Source organism: Melopsittacus undulatus, chromosome 7 (genome assembly GCF_012275295.1).
Source record: "Melopsittacus undulatus isolate bMelUnd1 chromosome 7, bMelUnd1.mat.Z, whole genome shotgun sequence".
NCBI classification, from domain to species: domain Eukaryota; kingdom Metazoa; phylum Chordata; class Aves; order Psittaciformes; family Psittaculidae; genus Melopsittacus; species Melopsittacus undulatus.
In genome coordinates this window covers 19,224,896-19,252,843 of record NC_047533.1, presented here as the reverse complement: position 1 = coordinate 19,252,843, position 27,948 = coordinate 19,224,896, and the positions used below count along the sequence as shown (strand labels likewise).

The window sequence follows — 27,948 nt, the reverse complement described above, 5'->3', positions numbered from 1 at the left end:
CTACAATAAAAACCAGCAAAAAATCCTCAATGAGCCTGTGTTTATGACCATTGCTCTGTGACCAAGGTAAAATATCCTCCCCTTCTCCCAGTTCTCCTCTAGTCCAAGAGAATACTCACTGAATAAACACCTCATTCCCTTCTACAATAATACAATGGATTCAGACTAGCCGACTGGTGCCAAATGATAAAAAAATTAGACACTTACATCCTCATTAAACAACCACAATCTTAGACTACACATCTTCATAAACAGCCTTACCTACCATGAGCTTCAGACACTTAAATCCATAGCAGCTTTTGACTCATACACTTAAACAGGAAGATGGCCATCCATAGTGAGGGTTTTCCCTTTGGTCAGCTTTTAGCTGTCTTCAATCACTTCCTCCTTTTGCCTTAAAGCATCACCAGCTGTGGCCCAGCAGCCCTGATTTAGCTGTTTGAGGTACTTTGTCTCTCTAAGGCAGTTTTCCCACATCATTTTTCTAAGCTGAAGGATAACTTGAAGCTTTTAAGGGGGGAAAAATTTCCCCAGCCCATCTTGAATGGTGTTCACTTGTAGCCCAATAGATACTAGGTGACATTCTGAGTGCTTACTTTTTCATTTCTTCTTCATCTGCATATGTGCAAATATATGGTTATTAAATAAATAAATAAATAAATCCCAAACAACAAAACAACAACTATGGCTGCTTCTGATACACAACACCAGTTATCTTACAAGTTATTTGCAGACCAAAGACTAAGAAATGCCTATGGTACAATGTGCTTATTCAGGCATAGGTATGCTTTGAAAACTGTGTCCTACAGAAGCCATCCATGCCTGCTCCTGAGGGGAGAAAGGCACCTGGACCAGGTAAAGTAACTTTAAACTCCACTGTGATTTGTATCTAGGAGAAATGCCAGGACAAGTCATCAGATGGTGCTGAAATTACCCTTTCTATGGTCAGAAGGGAAACTCATTCTCAGCACTGTGGTATTTTCTATTAACGGTAGTCTGCTTTGTTGAAGCTGCTGTATGTATGCTGAGGGAATGCTACCATGCACTCTCCCTTGTTATCTTTAAAAATGTTGCTTCCTTGTGAGAAATAAGGCATTTCACAAAACTGATCTATTTGATGTTTTGGCTTAAATCTGCTCCAGGGCAAAATAGTGGAGAGACCCCCTGAGCCCACTCAACATGCTGCCCAATGTGTGAGCCAGTCCTAAGTCCTGGTGGCTGAGCCCCCAGGAATGGGGCTGTCCTTGGGACTCAACAGCTCCAACGCTGCTAAAGGGAGTGTGGGGACTGCTCCAGGAACACATACCTGGCTGTTGCATCCTGCCAAGTCCCCTCTGCCCTACAAATGCCCCAACACACAGCAGAGGTTGTTTTGCCTTTGTGAATGCTTCAGCAGAGTGATGCTTCCAGCTCTTACCAGATCAGGTTTTTGACTCGGAACAGTTTCTGAGATCTCACCTGTAGTATCCCTGCAGTATGGTTTTTCATTGACTGAATCTCTCATTATTTACTCTTATCAAAAATTAGCCTGTGATGTATCCTGAAACAGGTTATTAATTAACAGTGGCAATGACTGAGTAAACATAGATTCAAACATTCCTTCCAACATGGCACAACAGGTCTTCCACTGCAAGGCATGGCTGTCTGACAAACTTGATACGATGTGAGAAAGCCCCAAAGCTTCACACCAAACTGTAGTGTGCTGTAATTCATCCCTGTCACCTGTTACATGTGGCTGAGACACATCCTAACAGCTTTAAAAGCTGCCTCTCAGGGCTTGACCTCTCTGACTCACATCTAAGAGGGGCAGCTGAATATGGCTTGGAAACAAGCTAGTTTTGCTGTCAGAGGAGGAGGGGTGCTCATGCTGCTCTCAGGCAATACCCATACCCATCACAGGACAGTTAGCTGCAACAGTAGAAGACCACTTGACAAGCAAAATCTCCAAGTTCACCAGGAACCTGACCTCATTCTCTGGAGGGGCTAATGATGACCTTTAATGACCCTAACTATTTTTCTGTCACCGATTTCAGTAGTATGGTTTTCCCAGGTGTATTCCCCAGCTTTATAGTCACTGGTGCCTGGCTACTTCTTCACATGGGTCATTCTGCCAGCCGCAGATGTATGTCCTAAACATATCAACATGTGGTGCTTCCTCCCAACACATCAGCACCCCTCCATGTGTGCATATCAGAGGAGAGATGGCCTCACTGCCATCAGCAAGTGGGAGAGAGGTCTTCTCCACTTCTCCCTAAGCAGTGCACAAGATGAAGCCCTGCCAGCGGGTGCCCCTGAACCCTGAATTGTTTCCTCTCCTTAGCAACTGCAGTGAATGCTTTGAGTCCACTTTAATGAGGACTTTGCTGAGGATGTGAATGCATGGCTGGTGGTCTCCTATCTGACTAGGAAGTGCGGACAGAAGGTGCTCTGTCACTCTGTCACCATACAGGAGGTATTTCTGGTCATTCATGACCATGAGGAATCTAAAGGCCTGCCAGATCCATCAGCCAGGGCTTAGGAGACCTTGCTGGGCTCACCAGGCATTTTGGTTTAATCCAAAGGAAATAAAATTGATTCCTTCCCCTGCATTTCAAGCTCATGTTGAAATTGCTGATGATGAATCCAAAGTGATCTCTGCCTGCTGTGATGTACATGCAGTCATTTAACCATGGGGCTCGAGCTGTCACCCAGGCCCAATACCAATTTCATCTCATCCACCTCCACAAGTCCTGCCTTATTTATGAGCTCTGTCCCTCCAGCCCTTCTCCTGCTCTATGACTCCTCAAACCCCAGCCTCCCAAGCTTGCAATAAGGGGCAAGGGAGAACACAAATGAAATATTCCCTGCCCTTATTTTTCCCAAGCTGGGTGAGCATCAGCTTGGGGGTTCCTTGGTTCAGCAGCATTAGCATGTTTCAGAGAAGGATGCTCTGTACCTAGAGGGTAGGAGGAGCAAATGCTTCCCACTCTGCTGGGGAGTGTTTGAGACTATGTTCTAGCACAATCTTTGATGAAGACAGAAATTACACTGATAGGTACGTGTAAGAATGTCTTTGCAGGCAATGTAACAGCTGGAAGCAACAAACAAGAGTCAATACCATATATTTTTACTGTACAGCAAGACCAGAGCTTGCCTTCTGCTAGCAGTCATTTGAGATCCAGTGCCTGAGGCCACTGCATTAGTCAGTTAAAATAGAGCTTAATGCTATCCTAGCTCACATATGCACCCATTTTCCCAATGTCAATTATGGCTGCATGTTGCCTAACCAAGGGCAGACTTTGGTCCATAAACTTTTTGCATGTCTTGTAATTCATGCTTTTTGCATTGTGTAAAAGAAATCCCAATCTATCAGCTGTGGTGTTGGTTGCGAAATACCTCCTCCTGTAATTACTCAGATAGTTTATGCTATGGTAATGTGTCCTTAGACACTGAGCTGTGTAAAAGGATTGATACATCCCAAAAGTGTAAATGCCAATTAGGGAGTTTCATCAGGTGCTGAGTAAGACGGGATGTTTGTGACACTTTAATGTTAACCTTCACTCTGTTTCTCTATCTTGTTGAAACACTTGGATCTCAGATGTTAGGGCAAACCGGCTTAGGGACAGCTCAATGCAAATCAATATAATTACTATCCAATATGCAAAGTAAACAGCTCTCTTGTATGAGTCACGTGTTTCCTTTGTAGTAGAATTGTAATAAAGAGACTAAGACCTACAGAGTGTTCACTGTAAAGATATCATGAGTGGGTTTACACATACAGTGTCATGCCTTTGGCATGTGGCAGCAGAAGGATTGGCCATTAGCTACAGAGAAAAAACATCCAAATGTAGATAAAGCACTTAAATGGAAGCACAGTCTATGGCAGTGGTGCAACTGACACACAGCCTGGCATTCCCTGGTACGTGTATGGAGTATATCCTCCTTTACACAGCTCTTAAAAGAGTAGATTTTCTGCTCAGTACTGCTCACTGCTTATTTTTCACTGACCAGATCAGGTCCTTTGCCAGTGTGTGCTGGTCAAGCTACTGCCAATGGCACCACTCCACCCTGCACCCCCCAGATAATTTGCTGTACATCAGAGCACAAACAACCTTTCTCAATGGCATGGCCAGCAGCTGTCCTGGGGACCTGACTGGGTGCCTGTCACTACCTGGTAAGGTGAAGAAAGAGATGATGAAGCATTTATCCTGCATTTCTGACTGATGAGAACCCTACCATAGTGGTAGGCCTGGTGAAGTTAAATGCAGTGTTATCAAGAATCTGAAATTGGGGAAATGAACATGGAACTTAAGCAAAGGGTAAAACGGCACAGGAGCAGCAGAAGGAGCTGTGGACAATATGGTTCAGTTGCAAAAATTTGCAAGGCTGAGATCAGTTGTAGGAGCATTATTCTGAACATTTTGAAGGCTTCTGGTAAGTGCAGCACTTTGTGACACACACCTGCTGTTAGATACCTACAGGCATTACTGAACTTTGCCCTAGGTAGCTCTGCAAAGGATATTGAAGTGGAGAGATGGATGGCACAACTTGTTCACGTTTCCTGGATGTGCTTTGATTTCTGCTGGACAATGAGCCATGGAAGATGGTGGCACATAGAATTACAGTATTTCTGCATGGGTGAAAGAATCTCTAAGTTTTCAGTCACAGGCCTGGGGTGATTAATGCTTACTGCGTTTTTAGAAGATGACAGTTAACACTGTAGTGCATAAGTATGTATGTTATAAGAAATACTTCTGTTATCTTTGTTCCACTAAAATAACATGTAGTTGGGAATGACAGTTGCTTTTGGGGTTGGTTGCTCAGCTACTGTTGAGCTCATAGTTAGGAAGTCTAATGACATTTTTAATAATTTCAAAGCATTTAAGGAGTACTTTTTAATTCTCTGTTTAAGGTTAAGCTCCAAAGGTCATGTGTGATTTAAAAAAGAATAAGATGGATATTTTTACGCAGTTATAAGCCAGACATCTCCCAGGTCATTGGATACAGGAGCATTTTGGAAACACTCTGCCATCTTTCATGTAGAAGGGAGGATCTTGGCCTAGCAGAGTGATACAGATCATTCGTTAGAGCTTAGAGCTCACCACACATCCTGTTGTTACAACAGCCCTGGCTTTGCTCTCCCATGCTTACCTTCACAGAGTAAGCACAGTCTGCAGAAACCTGCCAGAAAGCATCTTGACCCACACAATTGCACTGAGCAATTCTTTTGGTTTATCTCCATATGAAAATCTCTCATTCACATGAAATGTTGAACACACAGGACTCTGGTGGTTCTCCTTAATGCTTGATGCTAACCTCAATTCTTGTACATTGCATCAGCTCAGGCTAGAACTTGTCTGCACACTTTTTTTCTCCAAGCTACCACAGTATGAATATAAACAGCTAGTGTGAAAAGTACTTATTTTTTTAAAACTTCTCTTTATTTTTACATTCAATGCACGAGGACAGACAAGATGAAGATTCATGACAAGGTACAAAGCCGTATGCTGTCCTCAAAACAGTTAAAAGATACAGTTTTTATGAGTTTAAAAAAGTATTTTAGAAACTTTGTTTTTCCAAAATTCCTCATTACAGAAAATTCAAATTGTTTAGAAAAGGTGAGTTCATTATCCTTGTGCATTAAGCCATGTTATGAAGGTATGTAGGTGTTCCTCGTTTTTACTTGAAGAAATCTATCTCTGCATTGCTAACAATCTTTACGTAACCTATTGATGGAGCCAACAGCCTCCATAATATGCAGTATACACAGTTACAAACAATTTGAAAAGTTATATTACAAAATATACAGTAGTTCCTTTTTACATTTTTATAGTTAAACATTGCATAGTTTTCAAATATGTCATATATAACACAATCAAGAGCCTTTTCCTGTATAACTTATGAAAAATTCTGTACACTCAAATAATTATAAATAAAGTCTAAATATCTTTTGGTAAGAGCAGGGGAGAAAATATGCCAGGACATATTGTGCTGTCAAGTGTTACGCAGAAATCTTTGTTGGATTCTGCCTAAAACAATGGCACAATATGGCCTAGATCAAGGAAAGAGGAGTGTAAGAATAGTTCATAAGGGAAATGTTACAATGAGGAACCATAAAGTACTGATGTGTCTAATAATTTTTACCCTGATTCTTTTGTAAGAACTGCTTTCCCACAGTTATTATCACTGTGCTTGACGGCTTAACTTCAAGATGCAAAAGAAGGTGCTCGTTGTTTAAGAAATGAATAAAAGTAGATTAAAATGTTTCCCATTTCAATGGGTGGTCAATGGAAACTTAAGATAACTTGGAAAGAATTCTGGATATTTTTGTCATATTTTCCCCAAAGAAACAGAGTATGGGAAATGCACACTGGGATTTAAAGAAATCGTTCTGAAATCATCCAGAATTGTGAAAATAAAATAAAGAATAATTATTGAAGATATAAAAACTCCAATTTAAAAATGAGATGCTGACAAAATTCTGCTTCAACACAATGAGGGACAAAGAAAATAATTTCTAAAATAATAGTTTGGCATAATTCTGCTCTCTGCTACTAAACCCCAAAAGAGCAGAACTACACCAGAACTAGATGCTTTTGGAAACTCACTCTGATTCTAAGCATTTTGTCACTGGCTCACAGTTACAGAAACAGTTAGATCTTCAGTCTGAATGCAATTTGCAAACACCTTTTCAGCAACATAGTTTGCCAATCTGGATGTCAGGTTAAAAAAAGTCAATTAAAACTATTTTCTCTTCTAAAATATATGTATTTACCTGATAGCCAAATTCAGCCTACTGAATCCCAGAGCTCTGCAGAAAAGAAACAACTACTCAAAAGTAGATGTGTTCTAGCAGCACTGAGTGTTATAGGGGTCTTCTCAGCATTTCCATTACAAATTTAATCTACAACTCAGAGACATAAACTGGTTTTAAGGGACACTTGGCCTACACTCAGCCACCTTTTAACACCTTTTAACATTAGTGGTTGGACTTCAGCTATTATCCCATAGTCCCTGACATCTTGGCCAGCAGAAGTACCCAGTACATCTTTGAAATGCTCTTTTCTGGCATTGAAATTGTGCCTTTTGTCAGCCCATGATTCAAATAGGCTCACAAGCATTTACTAAAATACCAGTAACAGTACTATTTGAGCACAAGCAAGTTCCCACCAAGTGCTACACTACCTCTGGGTTGACTACACATAGTAGTGACTACACAACTTACTTACTTGGGATTTGGATTGCTACATACAATTGCCAGTGAAATTCACATTATTATCAAGGAGGGTGGTTCAGAGCACAAACTGATAGTGCAGAGTGAACACTGCTTTCTCTCCAGTGAGGATTACCACATGTCCTGTGCCATAATCTGCTCTCCAGGTTCCTTCTTTCATAGCTCGAAAGCCAGTTTCCACTGCTACTCTGAAATATCATTTTGTGGCTCAGCAAAAGGGAGCCACAGTTGCACATGGATCTCCCCACCTAAGCTCAGGCTTGGGTGGCTGTCTCCTCCCCCAGATAGGCCACTTGTCCTTCTCCCTACACCATTCCTCAGATTGTGGGTTTACATTGTAGGATAGGACCACCTAGAAAGAACAATGGCCACACAACCACTTCCTGAGTCCATCAAGCCCCTTGGTAGCCATCTAGTTGTCTCCAAACCCAGTGCTTAACCTTCATCAGGCAGAGGGGTGAGCAATTACTTTCATGGCATTAAGTCTGAGATAATAAAAGATTATAACTCCTGCACCCAGTGTTAAAGGAAGCAGAGAGGGCTCAAAATGGGCTTATGGACACCCTCATGCCAGAGTAAGACTCCCAGAGCTTCTGAAGGATTTCCCAGCATTTCCTTTTCCTTCACACACATGGAACACATTTTCTCCATCCTGGGAAAATGACTGTTTTCCTTTTTGACCACTGCAAACAGGCCAATAACAACATTAGAATTCTCCCTGTTTTCTTTTAATTTCCAGAGCTTTTTAGATATTATAAAGCAACTTTTGCTGAATACACCAGTAGGTCATAAGGGCTGTTCTACAAGTGCATTGTTTGTTTGTTCAATTAAGTTTGGATTGATCACAACTCTTTTCATCCCTCTTTTCATGGGACTACATCAAGATTTCTTTTGTTTGCTACTGATAGCATTGGATGAAGTTACTGCATAGTAGATCCTCTGTAAGCAAATCTGTCATTAGCTTTTCAACTGATCATAGATAGTCTAGGGACTCTGTCAAGCTTGTTTGACTCCATTCCTTGACGAGTGATGTATCACTGGCTGCAGGAACCTAACAAAATGTTCACTCTGTCCTCAGTGCATTGTCCAAGGTGGTTTTCAAGAGCCTGACTGTCCTATGCTGTATCCCTGCTAGTACAGGCTGATACACTCCTATAAGGCTGTGTTGTTTGTGCCTGTTTTTTCAACACAAGCTGTTGCTGGTGCCCTTCTTCCACCTCTTTCTTCATCAGCCATCACAATGGTGTTTTCGTAAACCTCCATAGTTTTCAGTTGCTTGTCTTTGGCACCCTCCTGTTCTGTATTGACTTTACAACACTTGCAGAAGCCACAGCAGTGTTTCCCACAAAAGGCGAGTGAAGACATAATGATATTGTCCCAGGGCTCTAAGGAGTGCAGCCAGGTGGGTAGGAAATCCCAGTTTTGGAGCTTTTCAGGCAATGAATGTGGTTTCCTTTTCTGCATAATATTAATTACAATCACAGCAATAAAAAGAGCACTCAGGGGAAGACAAACACCCAAAAGGACTGCCCAGCCTGCCAATGACAGACCAAATACAAACAAAGGCAAAAGAAAGAAGCAGACGAGAAGATAAAATATAGCAAACCATCGGTACTTGGCTGTTACGTTTCCCAAGGTCTTGGACATGCGGATTGGCAGCCGGGTCGCAGGTAGCGGGTAAAACAGAATAATCCCAGAGACATTGAAGAAAAAGTGGCACAAGGCAATCTGAAAGCAAAAATGTTTGAGCAGTTCATTAGCTAAAATGCCTTTAAGTACTCCTACGCACATTATTATAACTTTCAGTTGCACTAATACTATAGTTTCTCTTCCCTTGCCCCCTACTGTTTTTCTTGTCCTTCACTGCAAGGCCTTTCCTAGCAGGAAGCAAGGACTCAGTAATACCTCACAGATTGTAAAGATCGCTGCCTACAAACAGAGGATAACATATGGACATAAGACAGGCTTAGAGGGTATGGTTTATCTCCCTGCAAATGGAGAAGTCTTAAAATGCAGCTTTCAACTACAAGAAATGAAGTCCATCAGAAATAAAGCTGACAAAATAAATAGCTATCAGGAAGTAGTCCTGTTGTTATTAAGGTATGAGAATCACATGATAACTGTTCATTATAGGATTATGCATCCATAAGTTATTAATCAAAAGATGAGAAGTGTGAATTAGGTGTTGCATACATGCTATTGAGAAAGTATTAATGGTACAAACACGAACTTTACCGAAATTATCTAAAAGTTTATAAGAGATTCCTGCAATGTGGCTCTGTCTGGGCCTTTTACAATTGTTTGATTCACATACTTCAAAACTGTTTTTTTTTAAATAAGTGTGGAAAGACACCCACTTGCTAAAGCTTTCGGAAGTCACTTAGACAGAATAAGCATATATAGAACAAAACAGTGTATTCCCTGCTCACCAGGGGGTTGGGACTAGATGATCTTAAGGTCCTTTCCAACCCTAACTATTCTATGATTCTATGAAACCATATCTTATTTTCATTCCACAACTGTTATCAGACTAAAATGAATATGAAAGTACAGGGGTTTATTTTTAAATTACTTTATAAAACTAGCAAGTAATCATGAAATCTGAGCTTGGTCGAGATAGCATCATCTCATGATTGTATCTGTTCTATTATGCCTGAGGACAATAAAATGACTACTGTAATTTTCATGATTTATTGTGGCTAGTAAAAAACATTTGTCCTATTCACCAAGGAAAACTTCATTATCTTTTCACTCTTTGATGTAGAGGGTTCATTCAAATGTTATCATCTGCTGGCTGGAATGTTCTTTACTGGGTGGTAAATGAGAGCCGAGAGCCAGGCTGCCTACTTTTCAAACTGTCTGAGGGGTGGAGAGACAAGGAATTCAATAAATCCCACTCAGATTAGATTTACAATGAGAAAACAGATGCTATGATGCTCACTGCAATCTCAGGTAGGTAGATGGCCTGACATCTTAAGGGTTGTATCGTTCTCACCTAGCTTACAGAAGTCCTTATACATTGGATGAGCAGAGTTAGGGTCCTGAGGAGGTAACTTACAGAAGTTGGTTACCGTCTTAGGGGACTATCTAAGAGGGTTGTCAGGGATGTGGGCATTGAATTCCAAGCTGCAGAGACTGTATGCTCAGGGGTCAAGTGACCCACCCTGTATCAGTTCTGAATTAATCAGATCAAACCCAATTTACAAAAGTAAGAGTTTACTGTATATTGACATTCTGGGAAGGTTTAATACAAGCTTTTTGCTCCAAGCAGTTGAAAGGAATGAGCTGTCATAAATAGAGCATACAAAATCAGGCATGACATTCATGGCATATTTGCATCAGAGACAATTTTGTCAGGTTTATCTTCAGAAAAGTTACAACTTCTAAGTGAAGTCAAGGAAGGAAGCACCAGTTTATACTGACCTGTAATGAATATTTTAATGTACTTCCTGGACTTGCTAAAGCAGCAAGTATAGCTGTTGTAGTTGTGCCAATGTTAGCTCCTAAGGTGAGGGGATAAGAGCGCTCAATGCTTATAACACCAATGCCTAGGAGAAAAAGAACAAAACAGGATTGAGTGGTTTCAGAATGGTGGAGAAAATAAAATGTGGGGTTAGAGAATACAGTATTGACAACTTACCAACAAGAGGTGTAATAGCAGATGTGAAAACAGAACTACTTTGGACAACGAAGGTCATACCAGCCCCTGCAAGCATAGCCAGGTATCCAGCTAGCCAAGTAAAAGGAAATGGGAAATCTAAAAAGATAGAGGGAGAACATCATCTTCAGCATAACACAATGCTCTATGTAACAGTAACACAGCAGTGAAAGGACTGTTAAGCATTTCATATGTAAATGTATTGTTTGCATATTGCCTCTTAACTGACAATTTTACATTAGAGTCAGTCACTACTCTAATTCACCCTGTTCACTGTACTCCTTCTCTAGCCTTCCACAACTGAATACACTTTGAGACAGATACTAGACTAGGTAGACGTTTGTCCTGACCCAGGGTATCATTTATATTCAGGTACCAGAAATGCTTCCACAGAGGTCAAAACAAAACCTTCTTGGTGGCTTGAGTGCCTTCATTTCAGCAACCAGACACCTGCTGTATAGATCAATCTTCAGAAAGCTCTGAAGACCACCCTGAGAAAATCAGGTTGTGTGTTCCAACCAGTTTCAAACACCTCCTAAAAATTCACTTGTTAACCCTTGCAAAGAAAAGCTTACTACATTGATTAGAAAAATCAGGCACAATGGTCCCCTGTGGAGGGACTATGATTAAGCCAAGAAGTGGGGCCCTAATCAGTCAAGAAGACACAAATGAACACAGAGTAGATCACAAATGAACAGTAACCAACAACTTTGATTATTTTCTATTCCTCATTTTTGATTTAGGTCGTGTGCTTTGCCCAGGAGAACAGAAGAGAGCACTGGGAGCACTTTGTTGCCTTCCCTATTTCTGTGAACCCTCTCTTCAGCCACTACCAGAGATGTGCCAGGACTGCTCTTCTCTTCTGCGGGTTCTAACCTCTCCATTCAAGGGAGGCTGAAGAAAAAATAGCCAAGTGAAAAAAACTCAGCGTTTGCACTCACTGGATCCAAGAGGAAAAAACACCTGGAGAGCACAGGGAAAGATGGAACATATTTGGGGCCGCCCTATCCTACAGAAGAAAGGGTTAAGCAGTGGAACAGGGCAAGAAAAGGTAATTAGATCATTAATCACTACAAACTTTTTTCCAGCTTACTTTAAAAGAAACATGCAGGCTCTGTGCCAATGCAGGCAATCACCATTTCAGCACTTCAGTGCTATCTTTTGAGGATGGGAACACTGCATTTCTAACAGCTAATGATTATACATCAAGAAACAGAGCCTGGACTTTGGCCTTTGTTGCTGTTAATCTGCTGCAGTTTATCTGTTTGCTAACAGATTTTTTTTAAAAAAGAAAAAACATGCTTGGGAGAAAAAAAAAATGTGTATGATTTTAGGTTGATACTTTCTGTTTTATTTAAACTATTCTATAATAGCTTCCAGAACAAGAGAATCAATAAATGTGCTCAGTGTCCTTGTCATTCCTGAAAACAGTCTTCAGGAAAAGCAGATAATTACCAGTGTTGATTGTCTTCTTGATAACACTTGCCACTTGTCCTTTAAGCACAGAGTTTAATAGCTTAACGATCATCACCAAACAGGAACACAGAACAAGCAGGGACAAAGCCAGAAGGATGAGACCAATGGCAAGATCAGGCAGGTCTGCTTCTGCAAAGAGATGCCGACCTGAAAAAGGAAAGGAAAAAGAATTGGCCTGGCCACATTTTTGCTGCTGATCCCAAGCCCAGCTCTGGTTTTCATATATGCCTCTACAAAAAGAGAATCAAAGCACACACAGCTTGAGGGGGTGATGCAAGGAGTGAAAATTCCACCTCTCTTGCTCCACAAAAGCCACATCTGAGGGTGGCAAGAGGAGCATTTATATAGACACAATAACAAAATACACAGCAGGCACCCCTGCAGGGCAGGCAGGAAATGGGTGACCATGTGCAAAGGGGAGGAATACAACAACGTGAGGACATTTTAGTGTGCTTTGAGGTGAATGGTGGGTTGGCTCTTCCCAGAGGTGGCTACATGCCTGAGAAGGGCTGTTGAAACTCCTGAAGGGCATTGCATATGGATGGAGATATCCAACCAACCATTGCAGCAGAGTAACTGTAGCTCCAAGTCACTTGAACAGGGAGGGCGACATGATACTGGAGACCTCAATTTACTGATATCAGGGAGCATGGAAAGAGATCCATCAGCAGCCAGCTACCATAATGATGCTGGTAACTCCAGCTGTGTAGCTATAACAGCTCTGACTACACATGCAGTAGTACCTTCTATCCATATACAGGTGATTGCTTCTTGGTACACCTCTGAAGTGGTCTGTTAACACCACTAGAAAGCTATTTACATTTATAAAGATATTACCAGGAGAGAACCAGTTTTACCACTTACATTTACTGATATACTCTGTTTCAGTTACATTCTTGATGGTCCATGTCACATTTCCTTCAGTCCAGCAAAAGTCAGGAGATGTGCAGTTTTCCGATGGTGGAATTGTGACATTCTGCAGTGTCTACAAATTGCCAGACAAAGCAGATAGTTCAGTCACCCTTCATTAAGAGCTCATGCAAAGTTCTAGGATTTTTCCACACCAAGCATTCATCAGTAAAGGTGAATTTGTTAGCTGGGGTGTAAGCTGGCACCACACTAATGACAAGGCAAATTTTTTTGCATTCTTAAAACAAAGAATTGGGCTGTTATCCAGGTCAGTCAATTCAACATTTAAAGATTAAAATATTCTCCAAACCTTCTACATTGTATTAACCATAGCACCAAGTCATCGGTACCTTAACTACTGATGTCAGGGTCTGTACAGGCACCGCCCAGCTTACTTGCACCAAAGACATCTTTATTGTCATTTTAACAGCAGTTAAAGGTCTGGTGAGCACTGCACAGGACCGTAATTCAGAATACTACAATACTAGTACAGCTTTTGTCCTGCATGAGGCCAAGCTGCCCACACTGCCTTGCTGTGCCTCAGTTTCCCCATCTCCTACTGTTTTCCTTTTAAAAGCTCAAGTGCTGTCTAAAAGCTAATTACTAGTGCTCTGATTAACATTACTGTTATAGAGCTGAACCTGAATTTCTATATGTTGCAGTAAACCCTTCCTTATAAGAGCTCCTAGCCCAGACAGATTGCAATCTGATGCTAGGTTCATAAGTCCTTATGCAAATTAAGGGTTCACTAGCTGAACTGTACTTCCCCACAAGAGCAGTTAAGAGCTAAATGGACTCTGAACCACACTGCTGAACAGGAGGTATCTCTAAGACATGCTTCAGTGATTCTTTTTGCAGAAAGAGGGAAACCAAAATCATATTTTTTTGCTGGACCCTGCCTGCAGACACCAGCACTCTTATTCCTCCTGCAGCTGATGTAGATGGGCAAAGCCCAGGGTGGGTCCAGTGCCCTCACACTTTCATGGAGATCTCCAGCATATCAGCTCTTATAACACAGTGTTACTTCTTACCCTTTTTTCCCCAGACATCTGAGTTTCAAAGCAGCTACTCTGGATCAAAATATTTATCCTTATATTTTGCTTTAAACATATGGGATCTGCGTGCATTTATCCCTGCCATAAGTTTGTTTTATTATTTTTGCCAGAAGTGGGTTTAACCCACTAGAAATATAAATCATTTAAATGATCTTTCTCTTTCATGACCAAGTTCAAGTCAAGCTTGTAAGGGTTTCATGTGTTTCTGTAACTTGACTACATGCTTGGGCAGTAGTTACACAGCCAAAATATAGAAAAATACAGAAGAACTTGTGCGTATGCAAATGTAAACTTCAGCCTGCGCTTTCTGTGTACTTGCCTGTCTTCTAAGGGGGGGGGGGGGGTCTGCAGGGCTCAGACCTCACTGGCAGCCAGGCTATGCCTGCCCAGCCAGTGTAGCGAAGGGGTAGCCAAGTGTGAGCCAGGGGCCTGGAAGCTGTATGGTTGCCCGAGCATCATGCCTCCCCTGAGATGGATATACCCAGCTCCTCAGCCTCGTAACTTGAGTGGAGTTTCACATTAGCACAGCTCTGTTCCTGGCTCTATCTCCCTAGCTAGCATTTCACTAGCCATCCAGACTGCCATTCAATAGGAGTTGGGCTCCTCTAAGAACCCAAGCACTTAATTTTAACCTCTGCTGTGTGTCTTTAAGTGTCTTCTGCCTCAGGAATTCAGGAATTACTTTTCTATATATATCAACAAACAGAATAGCCTAATTAGAGATCCAAAGGATATTTAATGCTCTAATTGTCAGTTAGCTGAACAATGCAAACTGTACACTCAGGTCCACAGTTTACCAAAATACTCATTGGTGTCAATCTGGGCAACAGATTCCTTCAATCTGCAATGTGGCTTGAGTGAAGAACAACAGGACATAGCCCCACAGAGGCTTTCTCCAAGGGCAGATTTCCAAGAAAGCTGCAAATAACCAGCTGCCACCAGATCACCCTAACATGCATAAGACTAATGGTGGTTAGATCAATGGTGGGGGAAGGAAGATATTTTCTTTGGCTTATAATGCAGATTTTTTCCACTTTCAGGGAGTCAGTAGGAGTATCAGGATTTACAGGCATTTGGATGTGAAAGGAGTAAAAGGTTTGGCTCCAAACCACCAGTTTGATAAGCAAGGGCCTGCATGGTACTGAAAGCAACCAGGTCAAGCTCACCATTGGTCTGACATCCTTGGTTTAAATGGAGCAAAAACTACATAAAATTGTTTTCATTCTTTTTCTGCTGCTGTAAAAAAATACCTAATTTAAAAGCCTAATTTCACAACCCTGTGATAAGAAGTGTCAGCTACAGATCGGTCATGTATTTCCTGAGGAATGTGACAATTAATTTAGCGTGATACTCACCACATTGGTTTCAGTAACACACCAAGTCTTTACCAGGCTTTTGTTTTTTGCTGATTCATCATTTGTAGCAATTGCATTTATTACTGATTTATCAAGCTTTAAAAGAATAATAAAAAAAAAATAAAAAAAAAAGATAGCATTACACCAGTTTACATCACACACTGTTCAGCCTTACTCAAATAACTCCCTTTGGAAGCTCAACCATGTAACATAATCTCTAATGCTGGAGCTGCTGCCCAACAGGTAGGAGGGGCTTTACTCCCTAGAAAAGGGTACAGCTCTATGCACACAAACACTGTGTCTCATTCTCCCCAAATCAGCCACTACTGCATTTCATTGATTCTGTTTAAACAACTATACTGACACAACTGCCTAGATGCATTTCCTGTCATGTTAGGACCTGTGTGCATCCCCTCTAGCATCCAGCTGTCCCTCTAGATATGTGCAAATTTCCATTATTTTCAATGTCCTCTCTTCAGGTCCTGGTTGAGCTAGGTTGTCCCAGTGAGTACTATCTGCCAATGTCTAGGCAACCGGCTGCCATCCCATCCATCCCACATCACTGTATTGTGAATGTGGGGAAATAAGAAATAGGAAATATAGAGCTGGGGCTTTATGAAATGTGGATAAAAAGAAGAATCCATCTGCTAATGGGTTTTACCCCAAGGACACACAGAAGTGAGTGGGAGCTCCCCCCTCTTCTCCATATTCAGAGCATTTTGATTAGCTGTGACTGAACAAGTAATTAGCTTCCTTGAAGTGAGAAAGAGCTTACCTCAATTATGAGCTTTGTAAAAGGGTCTGTGATAACTTTTAGTAGCTCAGGGGCATCCTCACCACTTTCAAGATGGAAAGACTCAACTATAACATTGGTGAGATGGTAAAGATAGCCAGAAATAACTTCAATGGGCAACAGTGCAAACACAGCGAGCCAGTTAAAGAAATCATGGATTGTTGCCCCAGCAAAGGCCCTGAGAGAAGAAAGTAAAAACAGAGCTGCTTTTAGTTAAACAACATACGCACATCAATTAAATATGAAATCATAGAAGTGAGAATGAAGCCCATTTCAATGGCAATCATTTAATTTCTGGGGTCACAGGAGATGGCTGCTTTGCTATAGAACACTGAGCTTTCTCCACACCATTGACTAAGTGAAAGAGCCATCCAGGTGAGTGAAACAACACAAAGTAGAAAAGGCAAAAGTGGTCCTTAACACGAGGCTGCCAAGTGTACTTGTCTGCAGAAAGAAGTGCCGGTACAGCCTGCTTTTGTTTTGCCTCTCCATTTTTGGTACACTTTTAATCCTGAGCCACATGTTGCCTCTGGGACCTGATCTGCCTGACTCGTGGGGGAAGGTGGCTCTTTGCAGCCCTCTCGCACGGTCATGCAAACGACTGGTGAACAGCTCCCTTCCAGCTTCTCTGTAGCCTGAGGAGTCACAGCTCTTCTGTCAGAAGCTTTGGCTAAGTGTATTTTATGACAGGTATGCCATAATTCACAAGGTATCAAAGTCTCATATAATTCCCAAGTTTACTGCCCATCTCCAGTAAGCAATGAGCTCTATCAGTGATCATGTCAACTGGCAGTCTGAAAGTTGTCACTGTATATATCTGACAGCCAGAACATTTCATTTCTCTACAGTTACCAGCTGTTACTTACTGTAGACTTAAAGCTTCAATATTGAAGTCACTTTTAAGGACAGTAAACCAAAATACTGTAATATTAACTTCTTGTACAGCCATCCCATAAGTAAGAGAGAATCAAAGGTGGTTGTTATAGTGGGAGAAGCTGAAAATTTGTCCAGTTAAAAACAGTGGATTCTCACAAACCCACAATTTTAAAGGAACCCTATATGCTTTTCTTCAAGTATATGAAGTCCTATATCTAGACAGCATTATACCTTAGCCATGGCCATCTTGTGACTTTCCTAACAAGACTTTCAAATAGTGGCCAACAGGTTGAATGGGTGTAGCAGTGATAGGGAATTCAGAAGAAAACTTACAAAGAAGGAAGAAAAGCAACTTTTCAGATCTAGTGTTTGAGTACAATACCTTCTAAATTCATTCCTGTCCCCGGCTTGCATGAGTGCCACAATTGTATTTGTAACTGAGGTGCCAATGTTTGCCCCCATTATGATAGGAATAGCTGATTGAACAGTCAGCACTGGAAAGCAGAAAAGGAAGCACTGAATTAAAAAATCAAATCATCAGCAAGCTCTTTGCTCCAATGAGAATTAACATTGATTAATGTCACTGGAACCCTGATTTCCCTTGGTGTCACTGGGATTAAGTGCTCCAACCCAGGTATGTTTACTTTAATCAGGCCCCCTGGGAGCATGGTACTTCCATAGTCCTGTGACCCCACTGAAAATGCAGCCCATCGTTATCCTTTTTCACCACATGTTAGAGGGCCATATTAGATAAAGTTTCTTCTTTCCCAGGCATTTTCCTATTTACTGTATAATTTTGAAATGACGCCACAGAATGAAATTAAGTTCAGTAACTGGCTAACAGGAGAAAAGTATGCAGATACTTCAAGATTAATGCATTCAGTGTCAGGGCTTCCAATGGTTTTCAGTGCAGTTGTCATCTTACTACTACTACTACTATTATTTTAAAAACCATTTCAGACCAAGAACTGTGACAACCTTTTCCTGCCATCTCTACTCTTATACCCAAGAGCTTCTGTAATTTGAACAGAGATGGGAATGTTTGCACCCCAGTCCAAGATTTGTGCGTGATCTCTGGGAAGATACTGTAAACAGACTTACGTGTGGAGGACACCATGCTGACCACAATGGATGAAGAAGTGCTGGAGCTCTGGACCATAACAGTCACCAGAACGCCAATCACCAACCCCGCAACAGGATTAGACAGCACTGAATCATCTTGAAAGATGTCCCCTGCTGCTTTACCTACAAAAAACATATTCTCAGTGTGAGGGAAGTGCGAGGTAAAATCCATAGGAATTATCAGAGCACTTAATTAAAGATCAACCAACCCTTTAATTGAGATATGTATACAGACAAAAAAATATGCAAGATGATGTAGCCCAGGGATCCAGACTCAGGTCTCAGTTGCCAGATACTTTATGTTCCCTCGTTTCAGAGACTAAATAAGCTCTACTGAACTCTGAAGAGAACCATATAAAACCACATAAAAACCCAGCCATCAGAGGAAAGACCGTAGGACAAAAAAATACACATGCATAAATTTAAATGTTATTACTGCCTTAATATTTTTGGTTACTGCATCAAAAAAAACCTATTTTAACAATCCTGAGTAATTTTGTTCCCATAGCTTTCTGTGTGGCCAAAAATTAAAAAAAAAACTTGACAAAACCTCATGTATTTCTCAGATATCCACCACCAAATCCATCAGCAGAATTAAAGCCTTGGAGACAGGCAAAACACATTGAAAAGTTTCTGTCTTTGAAGGATTTGGGGGATTTTTCAGTGCTGGGTGCTTTGATCAAGAGTGCAATTTTTATATTTCACCTTGTTGAAATGTCTTTCACATGGGATAGTTTTATGTGCAGATGTATTCATGTAAACTGTCACTAAAGTAACAGAAACCGCCTACGAAATTGAGGCAAATAATTCCTATGTGAACAGCTCTCTGGAATTTGAGAAACAAAGGCTCTTTCAAACAAATGAATGTCAGTCTTCAATCAAAGCTACTTCCTTCTAAATCTGTAACACTGCACATAAATCTGGAGAATGTTCGTGAAAAGTGGTACTTGTAATTTAGTCACTGAGATGAAATTTACTGCCTAATTTACATTTTATTATTGACGATTTAGACATTTTCATACCTCCTACTAGTTGAAAAGCAGAGCTCAGTACATCCAGAGAACACACAAACATGTAGAGCAATCCAAGTAGCATAATAAACTTCCCTATCCCATAGAGTACACGAATGATTTTTCCTTTTCTATCCAGTTCTGCAAAACAAATATATTATGCATGAGACTTGCTTGATGTATCTGGTGCTCTCTCTGGAACTGTCTGCACACAAGCAGAGAATAGGAAGTCAAAAGACAGTGTTGTGACTCCAGTGTGTGATTAAACCTGAAAGAATGTTCTTCTTAATCAAATTTTAACTGCAGAAGCAGGTGGTGTGTTTACCTAGTTTTATCATGTAAAAGCATTTGGTATATGACAAAAGCCTTGTGAAGTCTGAGATTGATCCTTGGTTTTAGACAGTCATCCTACTGAATAAAGAAAAAACAATGGGAGCCCAGACATAAAATCATACTAATTTTGGATCATTTTCCATATATTCGCCGTGTTTTAAGGAGAGTAAGCGGCATGATTTCCAAATTCTTAACTGACTAAATATAATATCCCCATTCACTGTTGGGGAAGGTGAGAGTGTAAAGTCTACATAGAATCATAGACTAGTTAGGGTTGGAAAGGACCTTAAGATCATCTAGTTCAACCCCCCTGCCATGGGCAGGGACACCTCTCACTAGACCATGTCATCCAAGGCTCTCCTCAAATGATAAATTCAATTCTGCAGCAAATATGATTTCAGAAAAATAAAAGAGACAAAGAGAACAGAATTAATGGAAAAAATAAATGCAGGTAACTTCTTTACTGAGAAGTGGCTACCTGACCACTTGATCCCAGTATCCTGCAGTTCTGGCAGAGCCCATGGGTCTTCTTCTTCTTGCCTGGTCTCATCTATCAAGGCTATTGTGGAAAATGCAGGTTGAATTTCCCCTTTATTTCCAAGTGAAGCCACGTTGCCTGATAAAATAGAACATTAAATAAAGCAGTTTAATTACTTTCTGTCTTCTTCAAAGATCCACAAAACATACATATCTCTGTCACTCACAGGTGAGCACACATTACCTTTATGATTCTCTCCTTCTTTCCCAGCCATGTTCTGGTTTTGTTTGGAAGAGTCCCCAATATAGTTATTGGTTTCAGGCTTTTCCACCTCAGGCCAGGGAGCCATGATCTGTGACTAACAAAGTGGTGCTGATTTAAATGTGTGTGCAGTCAAAATAGTCAACTTACAACAGCATATATGAAAAATACTATTGAGCTAGGAGCAAAAGAGATGGAAATAGAACAGAAGAAATGTGTCCTTGAAAAAAGCTTTTTAATAACCTTTATTTAATTAATTTTATCTTCTTTCAGCAAAAAGTTGGAGGACTATTTCTTCCACCTTCTGGATTTAAATGACTGCCTTTACCAAACTGGTAAACCTTACCAAGACCTTAGCGAAGAAAGTTCTTCCCTAAAGCATTGCCTTGTTTAGGTCATATATGCTAAACACAGTCTTCCTGTTGCCTTTACTCGTTCATTCCCATGGAAGCATTAAGGCGAACATGACCCTGGACAAGGTGGAGAAAGATCACAGAGTTTCAAGTTCCAGAATTATGCTTGCTGAACGAGGGGAGAAGAGCATAATTAGGCAGCAGTGGCCATTTGCAGGTCTATATCTGCCTGTAACTCAGAGCTGATGCTGCAAGTGAAGCTGAGTTAGTGGCAGCAAGGTCAGCTCACCCATCTCATACTCATCTATTCATAGAATCATAGAATAGTTAGGGTTGGAAAGGACCTTAAGATCATCTAGTTCCAACCTCCCTGCCATGGGCAGGGGCACCTCACGCTAAACCATATCACCCAAGGCTTCATCCAACCTGGCCATGAACACTGCCAGGGATGGAGCATTCACAACCTCCCTGGGCAACCCATTCCAGTGCCTCACCACCTAACAGTAAAGAATTTCTTCCTTATATCCAGTCTAAACCTCTGCTGTTTAAGTTTCAACCCATTACCCCTTGTCTTATCACTACAGTCCCTAATGAAGAGTCCATCCCCAGCATCCCTGTAGGCCCCTTTCAGATACTGGAAGGCTGCTCTGAGATCTCCACGCAGCCTTCTCTTCTCCAGGCTGAACAGCCACAACTTTCTCAGCCTGTCTTCATATGGGAGGTGCTCCAGTCCCATGATCATTCTCGTGGCCCTCCTCTGGACTTGTTCCAACAGTTCCATGTCCTTTTTATGTTGATGACACCAGAACTGCACACAATACTCCAAGTGAGGTCTCACGAGAGCAGAGTAGAGGGGCAGGATCACCTCCTTTGACCTGCTGGTTACGCTCCTTTTGATGCAGCCCAGGATGCGGTTGGCTTTCTGGGCTGTAAGCGCACACTGCTGGCTCATGTTCATTTTCTCATCGACCTCTCTTTATGAACCTGTTCCTTCCTGACCCCTTTGAGCACATTTGACATGGATTGTTGTATTAATAACCTACAAAATAAGACACCAGATGGCCCAATCGGGCCAGCACAGGTACAAGCGTGAGATAGATCTATCCCAGGCACAGGAGAAGAAGGCAGCCATTCCTTCAGCCAAAGCCTGGAAAAGTCCTACTGATTTACTTCACTAATATCAGAAGCCAGAGGGAGGGTCATGAAAGAGGGGAAGGTGACCATGGGAAGCTAAGGTAGCATATGATAATTCCTCTGCCTTTCCAACTTGTAAGGCTGTTGGTTAGCTCAGCCAGCATGATCAAATGCTAAGTGGAAGAGGTGGGAGAAGTGAACCCTACCCAGAAAAGCCTCACCTTTGTGTCTGTCTCTTCCATCCTCTCTGCCACACAAGTCAATCAGTGCTGGGGGCAAAGGTGCCCATGGCTACCATGTCTGGCACCCACACAGCTGGAACATCTGAGGTGAGCAAATCTGCCTGCAACATTCTTCATAAACAGGGCACATGCACCCAGCCTCCAAAAGCCATTGCCAGGGTTGGTATCATGCTCCCGTAAACAAGGTTCACCTGTATTTAGCAGCCACTCTAAAGGAGTATGATTAATCATTCATTTAATCATAATCCCTTATGTAGCTGATGCTGGAAATGTTTTGTCCCTGCCTATGTCAATAAGCCACACATCCTCCTCCTTTAGCTGGGGAGGAAATGTCACAGACAAAATCACTCATCTCCTACTGTAACAGAGGAGGGTATTAGTTTTTGGTACTCCAAAAAGAAAAGAGCATCTCCCCTTCAACATTAATAGGAAAAAAATATTATACAATTACATTAGTAAAAACTTTGATTTTACACATTGTCTGTGGCGCAAGATCCAGAGCAGCTCCCAAGATACGCAAAGATTGCAGTAGAGATGGAAGAAAATCAGTCTTGCTTGTTTCAACAAGAGTTGCCATTTGCTTGAAGCAAATTCTTGTATTTTCTGACATACCAGAACAACCTCCAAGCCCCACCCATGCCAGAACACCTCTATCTCGTTAAACAAGTTTCATTTAGACATGTTCAGCATTTAAAGAGCTCTAAAGAAAATAACTGCTCAGCACAAGTGCTCCTGAAGTGAAATGCAATTGTGAAAATGCATTGGAAATTCAGATGGAAGTTGCATTGACATCATGCTCCCACCATGGAAAGACACAGAATGTGCTGGACACTACCATACCTAGAGATGCCATCAGTACTTCTACAGCTCTTCTGTTACTCTCAGTATGGAAATGAAGGATTCAGCCTGCAGGATTACTGTGTGGAAACTGAGCTGATGCACTCACTGGAGAAACTGGAGCTTTAAAACATCAGCAGACAAACAGCCTCAATGTCTCCTAAATAAACTCTCCCCATTCAAGAATTCAGAGGGGCATTTTTTCATAATAAGCATCTCTCATATTCCTGAGGTGCTCAGGATCCCACAGGTACGTCATGTATTATTTATTGGTTTTGCTTTATGTGATCAAATACCATAGAATGAGAACTGACCACATTGTGGAGGAAGATTTTTTGTAGGTATGTTTATAAAATCATTAGAGCCCTAGTCAGCCTCTGATTTGGGAAGGTAGATGTGAATACTGAAGGTCTTCACAGTGTTGCCTTGTGCATTTGGGTTTGCAGAGGTATAACTACAACAGCCCATTCTGTGTGATTGGTATCAAGGACAGATGAAAGCAGAACCTCCTAGATCCTGAAAGCACCACTAAAGCTGTCAGTTTTCTCCAGATCCTGACTCTTGTTAAGAGGAACAGCTGAGAAGCTAGTTTAGAGCCACCTGATACTCTACTAGAGTCCTGGACACAGCTGCTTACTGTTAATTAATCACTGGGCTTACAAGGATAATCTACATTCTACAGTTTTCCCTTCAAAGAATTCTTGTTTGGCCCAGATACAGACATTAACATCTTTAGAAAGTACTCAGGGGATAACCTGAGTGCTGTGGAAGAGCAGAGCAGTGGGGTGACAAAGCTAACTGCATCAGCCTCTGCCAGCTCACGTGAGCCCTTGGAAAGCCTGATGTCACGGTATAAAAGACCAACAACATTGACGCAAGATGTACGTGACAATGAAAACCCTAATAGAGGTTCTCTTTTGAACACCAAGGACATACTGCACTGTGAAGGAACATGTTACAGAACAGGCAGAGGATGGGCTGGTGACAACGCACACTTCATCAAAGAGCTACACTCAGCTGGACACACAGGTCCAGGTCCGAAGGCAGGATAGCCACAATTGCTGGATGAGGTGACAGGATTGATGAGCTTTGACCATCCCTGTGCCAGCCCAGGTGTCTCAATGTCATTCTTCTGGTTCCCACCTGAGCTGGCAAGAAGTCGGCCAGGATGCCTATATCCAGAGCATAGTCATGGAGCTCCCGTCTGGATAAGCTCTGGTGCTTTGGAAATCCACCTGTTCAGAGCTGTGCTGAAATGGGAGCTAATTTCCTCCTGAAAGTGGTAGGTCAAAATACGCTATGCATATTGCAAAGGTCTGAAAACTAATGCCTGCACAAACTGTAATCCTGTCCGTTCCGGTGAACCGTGTGGCAAATCCTCTCACACCATCATGTGTGCTCCTTTCGTTGTAAGTATAGTCTTTCCTCGCCTTTGGAAAATGCTAAGTACGTGTGACATCCTTTCTAACTCCAAAAGAAACTGAAACCTCCTGCTCTTACAAGGGAGATTGATGGAAATCAATGGCATTCAACTTTTGAAATCAAACATGAGAGAAACTCAAAGTTGGCTCCTATGGTTTAGGATAGTATTTAGTTATGGATAATTTAGTTATGGGCATATATCCATACTGACTCTCTCACTGAAGCATCTCAAAGAGTTAAAAGTCTCTGGAGAATTATCTGAGCAACACTAGGTGTCATGCAGATGCCCTATATTGCATTCCTCAGTGACTCATTTACTGTAATAGCATTGCCTCTGTAGCAGGGCTAGGCTCTCAGTGCTTCTCAGCTTTTTACAGTAGTAAATGTATTTATTTTGCTGGACTTCTCACAGAGAATATGAACTACCACTTCCCTCTGCCTGGATGCTATTGTTTGTACCTCTCCACCCGTGACAGCTCACTGAGAGGCCACATTGTGTCTGAAATAAGAACTACGAAGCAGTAAGCCTTAAAGAAATCTCCAGGGGAGCAGCCCCAGTGAATTTCCAAGAGGAAATAAAGTACTGGAAAAATAGCAGTATTTTCAAAACCAACTGGTAATCACTGCAACAATCACCAACATGACCATGCATGTGCCTAAAAGTTGCTTCAGCAGCTCCAAATCTGATTTTGGGTTTAGCCACGCTTCCCCTTCTCTTGCTCTGTCTCCTTGTCTCACAGCTTTTCTACAAACCCTTAACTTTCTTGTCATTCACCACTATGCTGAAGTTTGTATGTTAAAAAGGGATTTATCAGCTAATCGGGTATCCAATACACTACATACTTCATAGGAGTAAATACCAAGCCATGTAGCAATCCTTCTTATACACAGTTTGAAAAAGTACTCTTTTCCCTCTCAAAATGCATCATTTCCAACACAGAAGCATGTTATGTAGAGACAGAAAAGATCCTCCGCCAGCGCAGATCCATGCAGTAGCTTTACAGTAGCTGATAATTTTGTCCCAGGACCTGTTCCATGGCAGCCACAGAGCCCCAGGTGGGACAGAACAGGCAGCGACTTAAATAAACACCAGCAATGATTCAGTCTTGCTAGCAGCAAGTCTTGTGTTTGCCCTGGCACCAGCTGCCTCCTTGGGGTTTTTCTCTGAATAAGCTAGGAGGCTTAGCCAGGATGTAAACTTTCAGCTAATGTAGTAGTCAGGGGATAAAAACATACATGAAAGCTAAGAGAAAAATGAGCATTGTGCTCACTGTTCCTACAGATCCTGGGTCTTACTGTTCACAGGCTTGAATCTAACACATAGCAAAACTAACAAAAACCCAACAAACCCAAAACAAAACCCACATAAAACAAACTAGTAAAGAGAACTAATTTCTAAACAAGTAAAGAGAAAATGAATCCCAAACATTAATTTCTGCATTCACAACAAAGCAAAGCACCAGACACTGCCTCTGGGGACCCAGAGCCAGGAATCCTCAGTGAACTACTTAAAATGCTTACTAGGTACTTAAATAAAACAATTACTTTTTTAGAATAAAACAACATCAGCAACAAAATCCCACCCACAAGGAAATACAACAGATCTACCCCATCCCGAGCACAAAACACACAGTAAAGAATCGAGAGGAAAAAGTAATGGCATAAAAAAGACTTACTGGTCTAATGGAAGAGGTGCTAATAAAAGTTACTGAGAAACCAGTTGAATTCTGCCTAGTGCCACATTAGTTGAGCTAACTGCATCAGACTAATGTATTCCTTTTACTGCTGTGTATCAAACCAAATTAGCATCAGAAAATGTTTCCATCAAGAATAGCCTGACACAGGGGTACTGCAGCACAGACGTTACATACTATCTATGCTAACACACAAACTGACAGTGTTTCCTTCCAATGTTTCATTAATCATACCCTAGACATTTTCCAGTATCCAATGCCACTGAATGCTATGGCTTAAAAACCTCACTTCGTTTCAATCCAAATAATAGTTAAAACAATACTTTCTTGTGCTATAGGCAGTTTTTTTTCCTGTGTGGGTTTTGGTTTTGTTTTTTTTTTTTTGACAGCTGCAAATAAAATCCTTTTTTCCTTTATCATATTCCATAAAAATATATCTAGGTATTTGAAGGCAGAAAGTAGCACGGTTTGTTTTCAGAACTATGATTTTTTTATCACTTGCTTAAAGTAGAAATGCAGTTGAAAGAACAGAAGGTGAAAATGCTAACAAGTGGATGACATTTCACATGCCACTCCGGTTCTCCATGTTAGAGCTCTCTTGCCATCCCTTGGCAGAGCTTTAGATTTGTAAGCTAAACAAGTTTGAAAGAGAAGGAAAGAAAACTTGGTCTCAGTTTTCTTACTTACCACTTCTTTATTCCCAGACCACAGAGCAAATGGATCAGCTGGGCAGCCACTGAAACCTGCAATATATATAGACAGGTGTTGAGCAAAGTTTGCTTTCATCACTGCGCACTAACATTCCTATTTTACAGTCCAGAGGCACTGCCTACCTGCAGCTTAATGATCACAATCAACCTTTTTTTAGCAGTAGTGGGCAGCAACCAAGGCTGATAAAACTATGGGCTATTTCACACTTATCACATTCTAAAAAATGTCCCATCAGCATTTAAGTACAAGTTACTGATGTGTTCATGTGAATGCTGGGGAACGGTTTGTTCCAGCCTGGAAAATTGCCCTCCACCTGATCATTCAGTAATCTTTTTTCCAATAATAATTTTCCAAAAATATTTTGCAATCTCAAAAGTCTGTCAAAAGGGTGTGAAGAAGATGTAGTACTGTTATTTGTCTGTTCAGGTGCCTATTAATCTGCCTAAGAACAGAAACGAAGGAGAATCTGATAAAAAGCCGTGTAAGTAGGAAACACGTAAGAACTTCTTTGAGAACGGAGGATGGAGTTTCATTCTTATCAGTGCTCAGTGTTTACAATTAAGGCAACCTCATTAGCATTTTGGCTGTGGCTCTCATTCTAAATGAGATTTAAAGATGCAAGGACACCTTTGATAATGGCATTCAGAATGCTAGCAAGGAGGAAGACTATATGATAAATAGGTGCATTATTCAATACAGTGTGGTATTACAGATTAGACAAAGCAGCCACTAGCATCGCTGTCTATTCTACTGATGAGCTTAATGAGGAGCAGGGAGAGGGGGGCTGCATTAGGCACTGTAGCTTTATTAACTCTGATTTTTTCTGTTTCAACAGACATCATATACTGAGAAAATAAGCCGTAAACCGGCAGCCTAATCAGCAGATCTGCTTTGTCTGCGTGTATGGGGTCATATCTCCCAGCAGCTTAGTGACTTAGTAACTTAGAAAAATAAAACTCTTGCTTTTTGCACCTTTCAGCCCCACAGAGAAGCTCAGCTTTTGGAGCTGTTAGTCA

The 27,948-nt window shown here is 41.3% G+C and overlaps 1 protein-coding gene across 3 annotated transcripts; it reads right to left on the bottom strand.

The window, feature by feature from the left end:
- Positions 1 to 5,398: 5,398 nt before the first annotated feature.
- Positions 5,399 to 27,165, bottom strand: SLC34A2 (solute carrier family 34 member 2). Of its 3 annotated transcripts, XM_034064614.1 has the most exons (14): positions 27,055 to 27,165; positions 26,909 to 26,964; positions 20,522 to 20,636; positions 20,279 to 20,416; positions 19,480 to 19,608; positions 18,437 to 18,580; positions 17,718 to 17,829; positions 16,442 to 16,637; positions 15,667 to 15,762; positions 13,212 to 13,332; positions 12,327 to 12,494; positions 10,854 to 10,970; positions 10,637 to 10,761; positions 8,270 to 8,941 (listed from the first exon to the last, which is right to left on the bottom strand). In XM_034064614.1, exons 3-14 carry the CDS (start codon positions 20,625 to 20,627, stop codon positions 8,366 to 8,368), a joined length of 2,028 nt encoding a protein of 675 aa, XP_033920505.1. In that variant the 5' UTR covers positions 20,628 to 20,636; positions 26,909 to 26,964; positions 27,055 to 27,165; the 3' UTR covers positions 8,270 to 8,365. The 3 variants fall into 3 exon arrangements, with proteins under 3 accessions (XP_005142933.2, XP_030899370.1, XP_033920505.1); XM_005142876.3 differs by lacking the exon at positions 27,055 to 27,165 and having other exon boundaries at positions 5,399 to 8,941; positions 26,909 to 26,973; XM_031043510.2 differs by lacking the exons at positions 20,522 to 20,636; positions 26,909 to 26,964; positions 27,055 to 27,165 and having other exon boundaries at positions 5,399 to 8,941; positions 19,480 to 19,672; positions 20,279 to 20,404.
- Between the last annotated feature and the right edge of the window lie 783 nt (positions 27,166 to 27,948).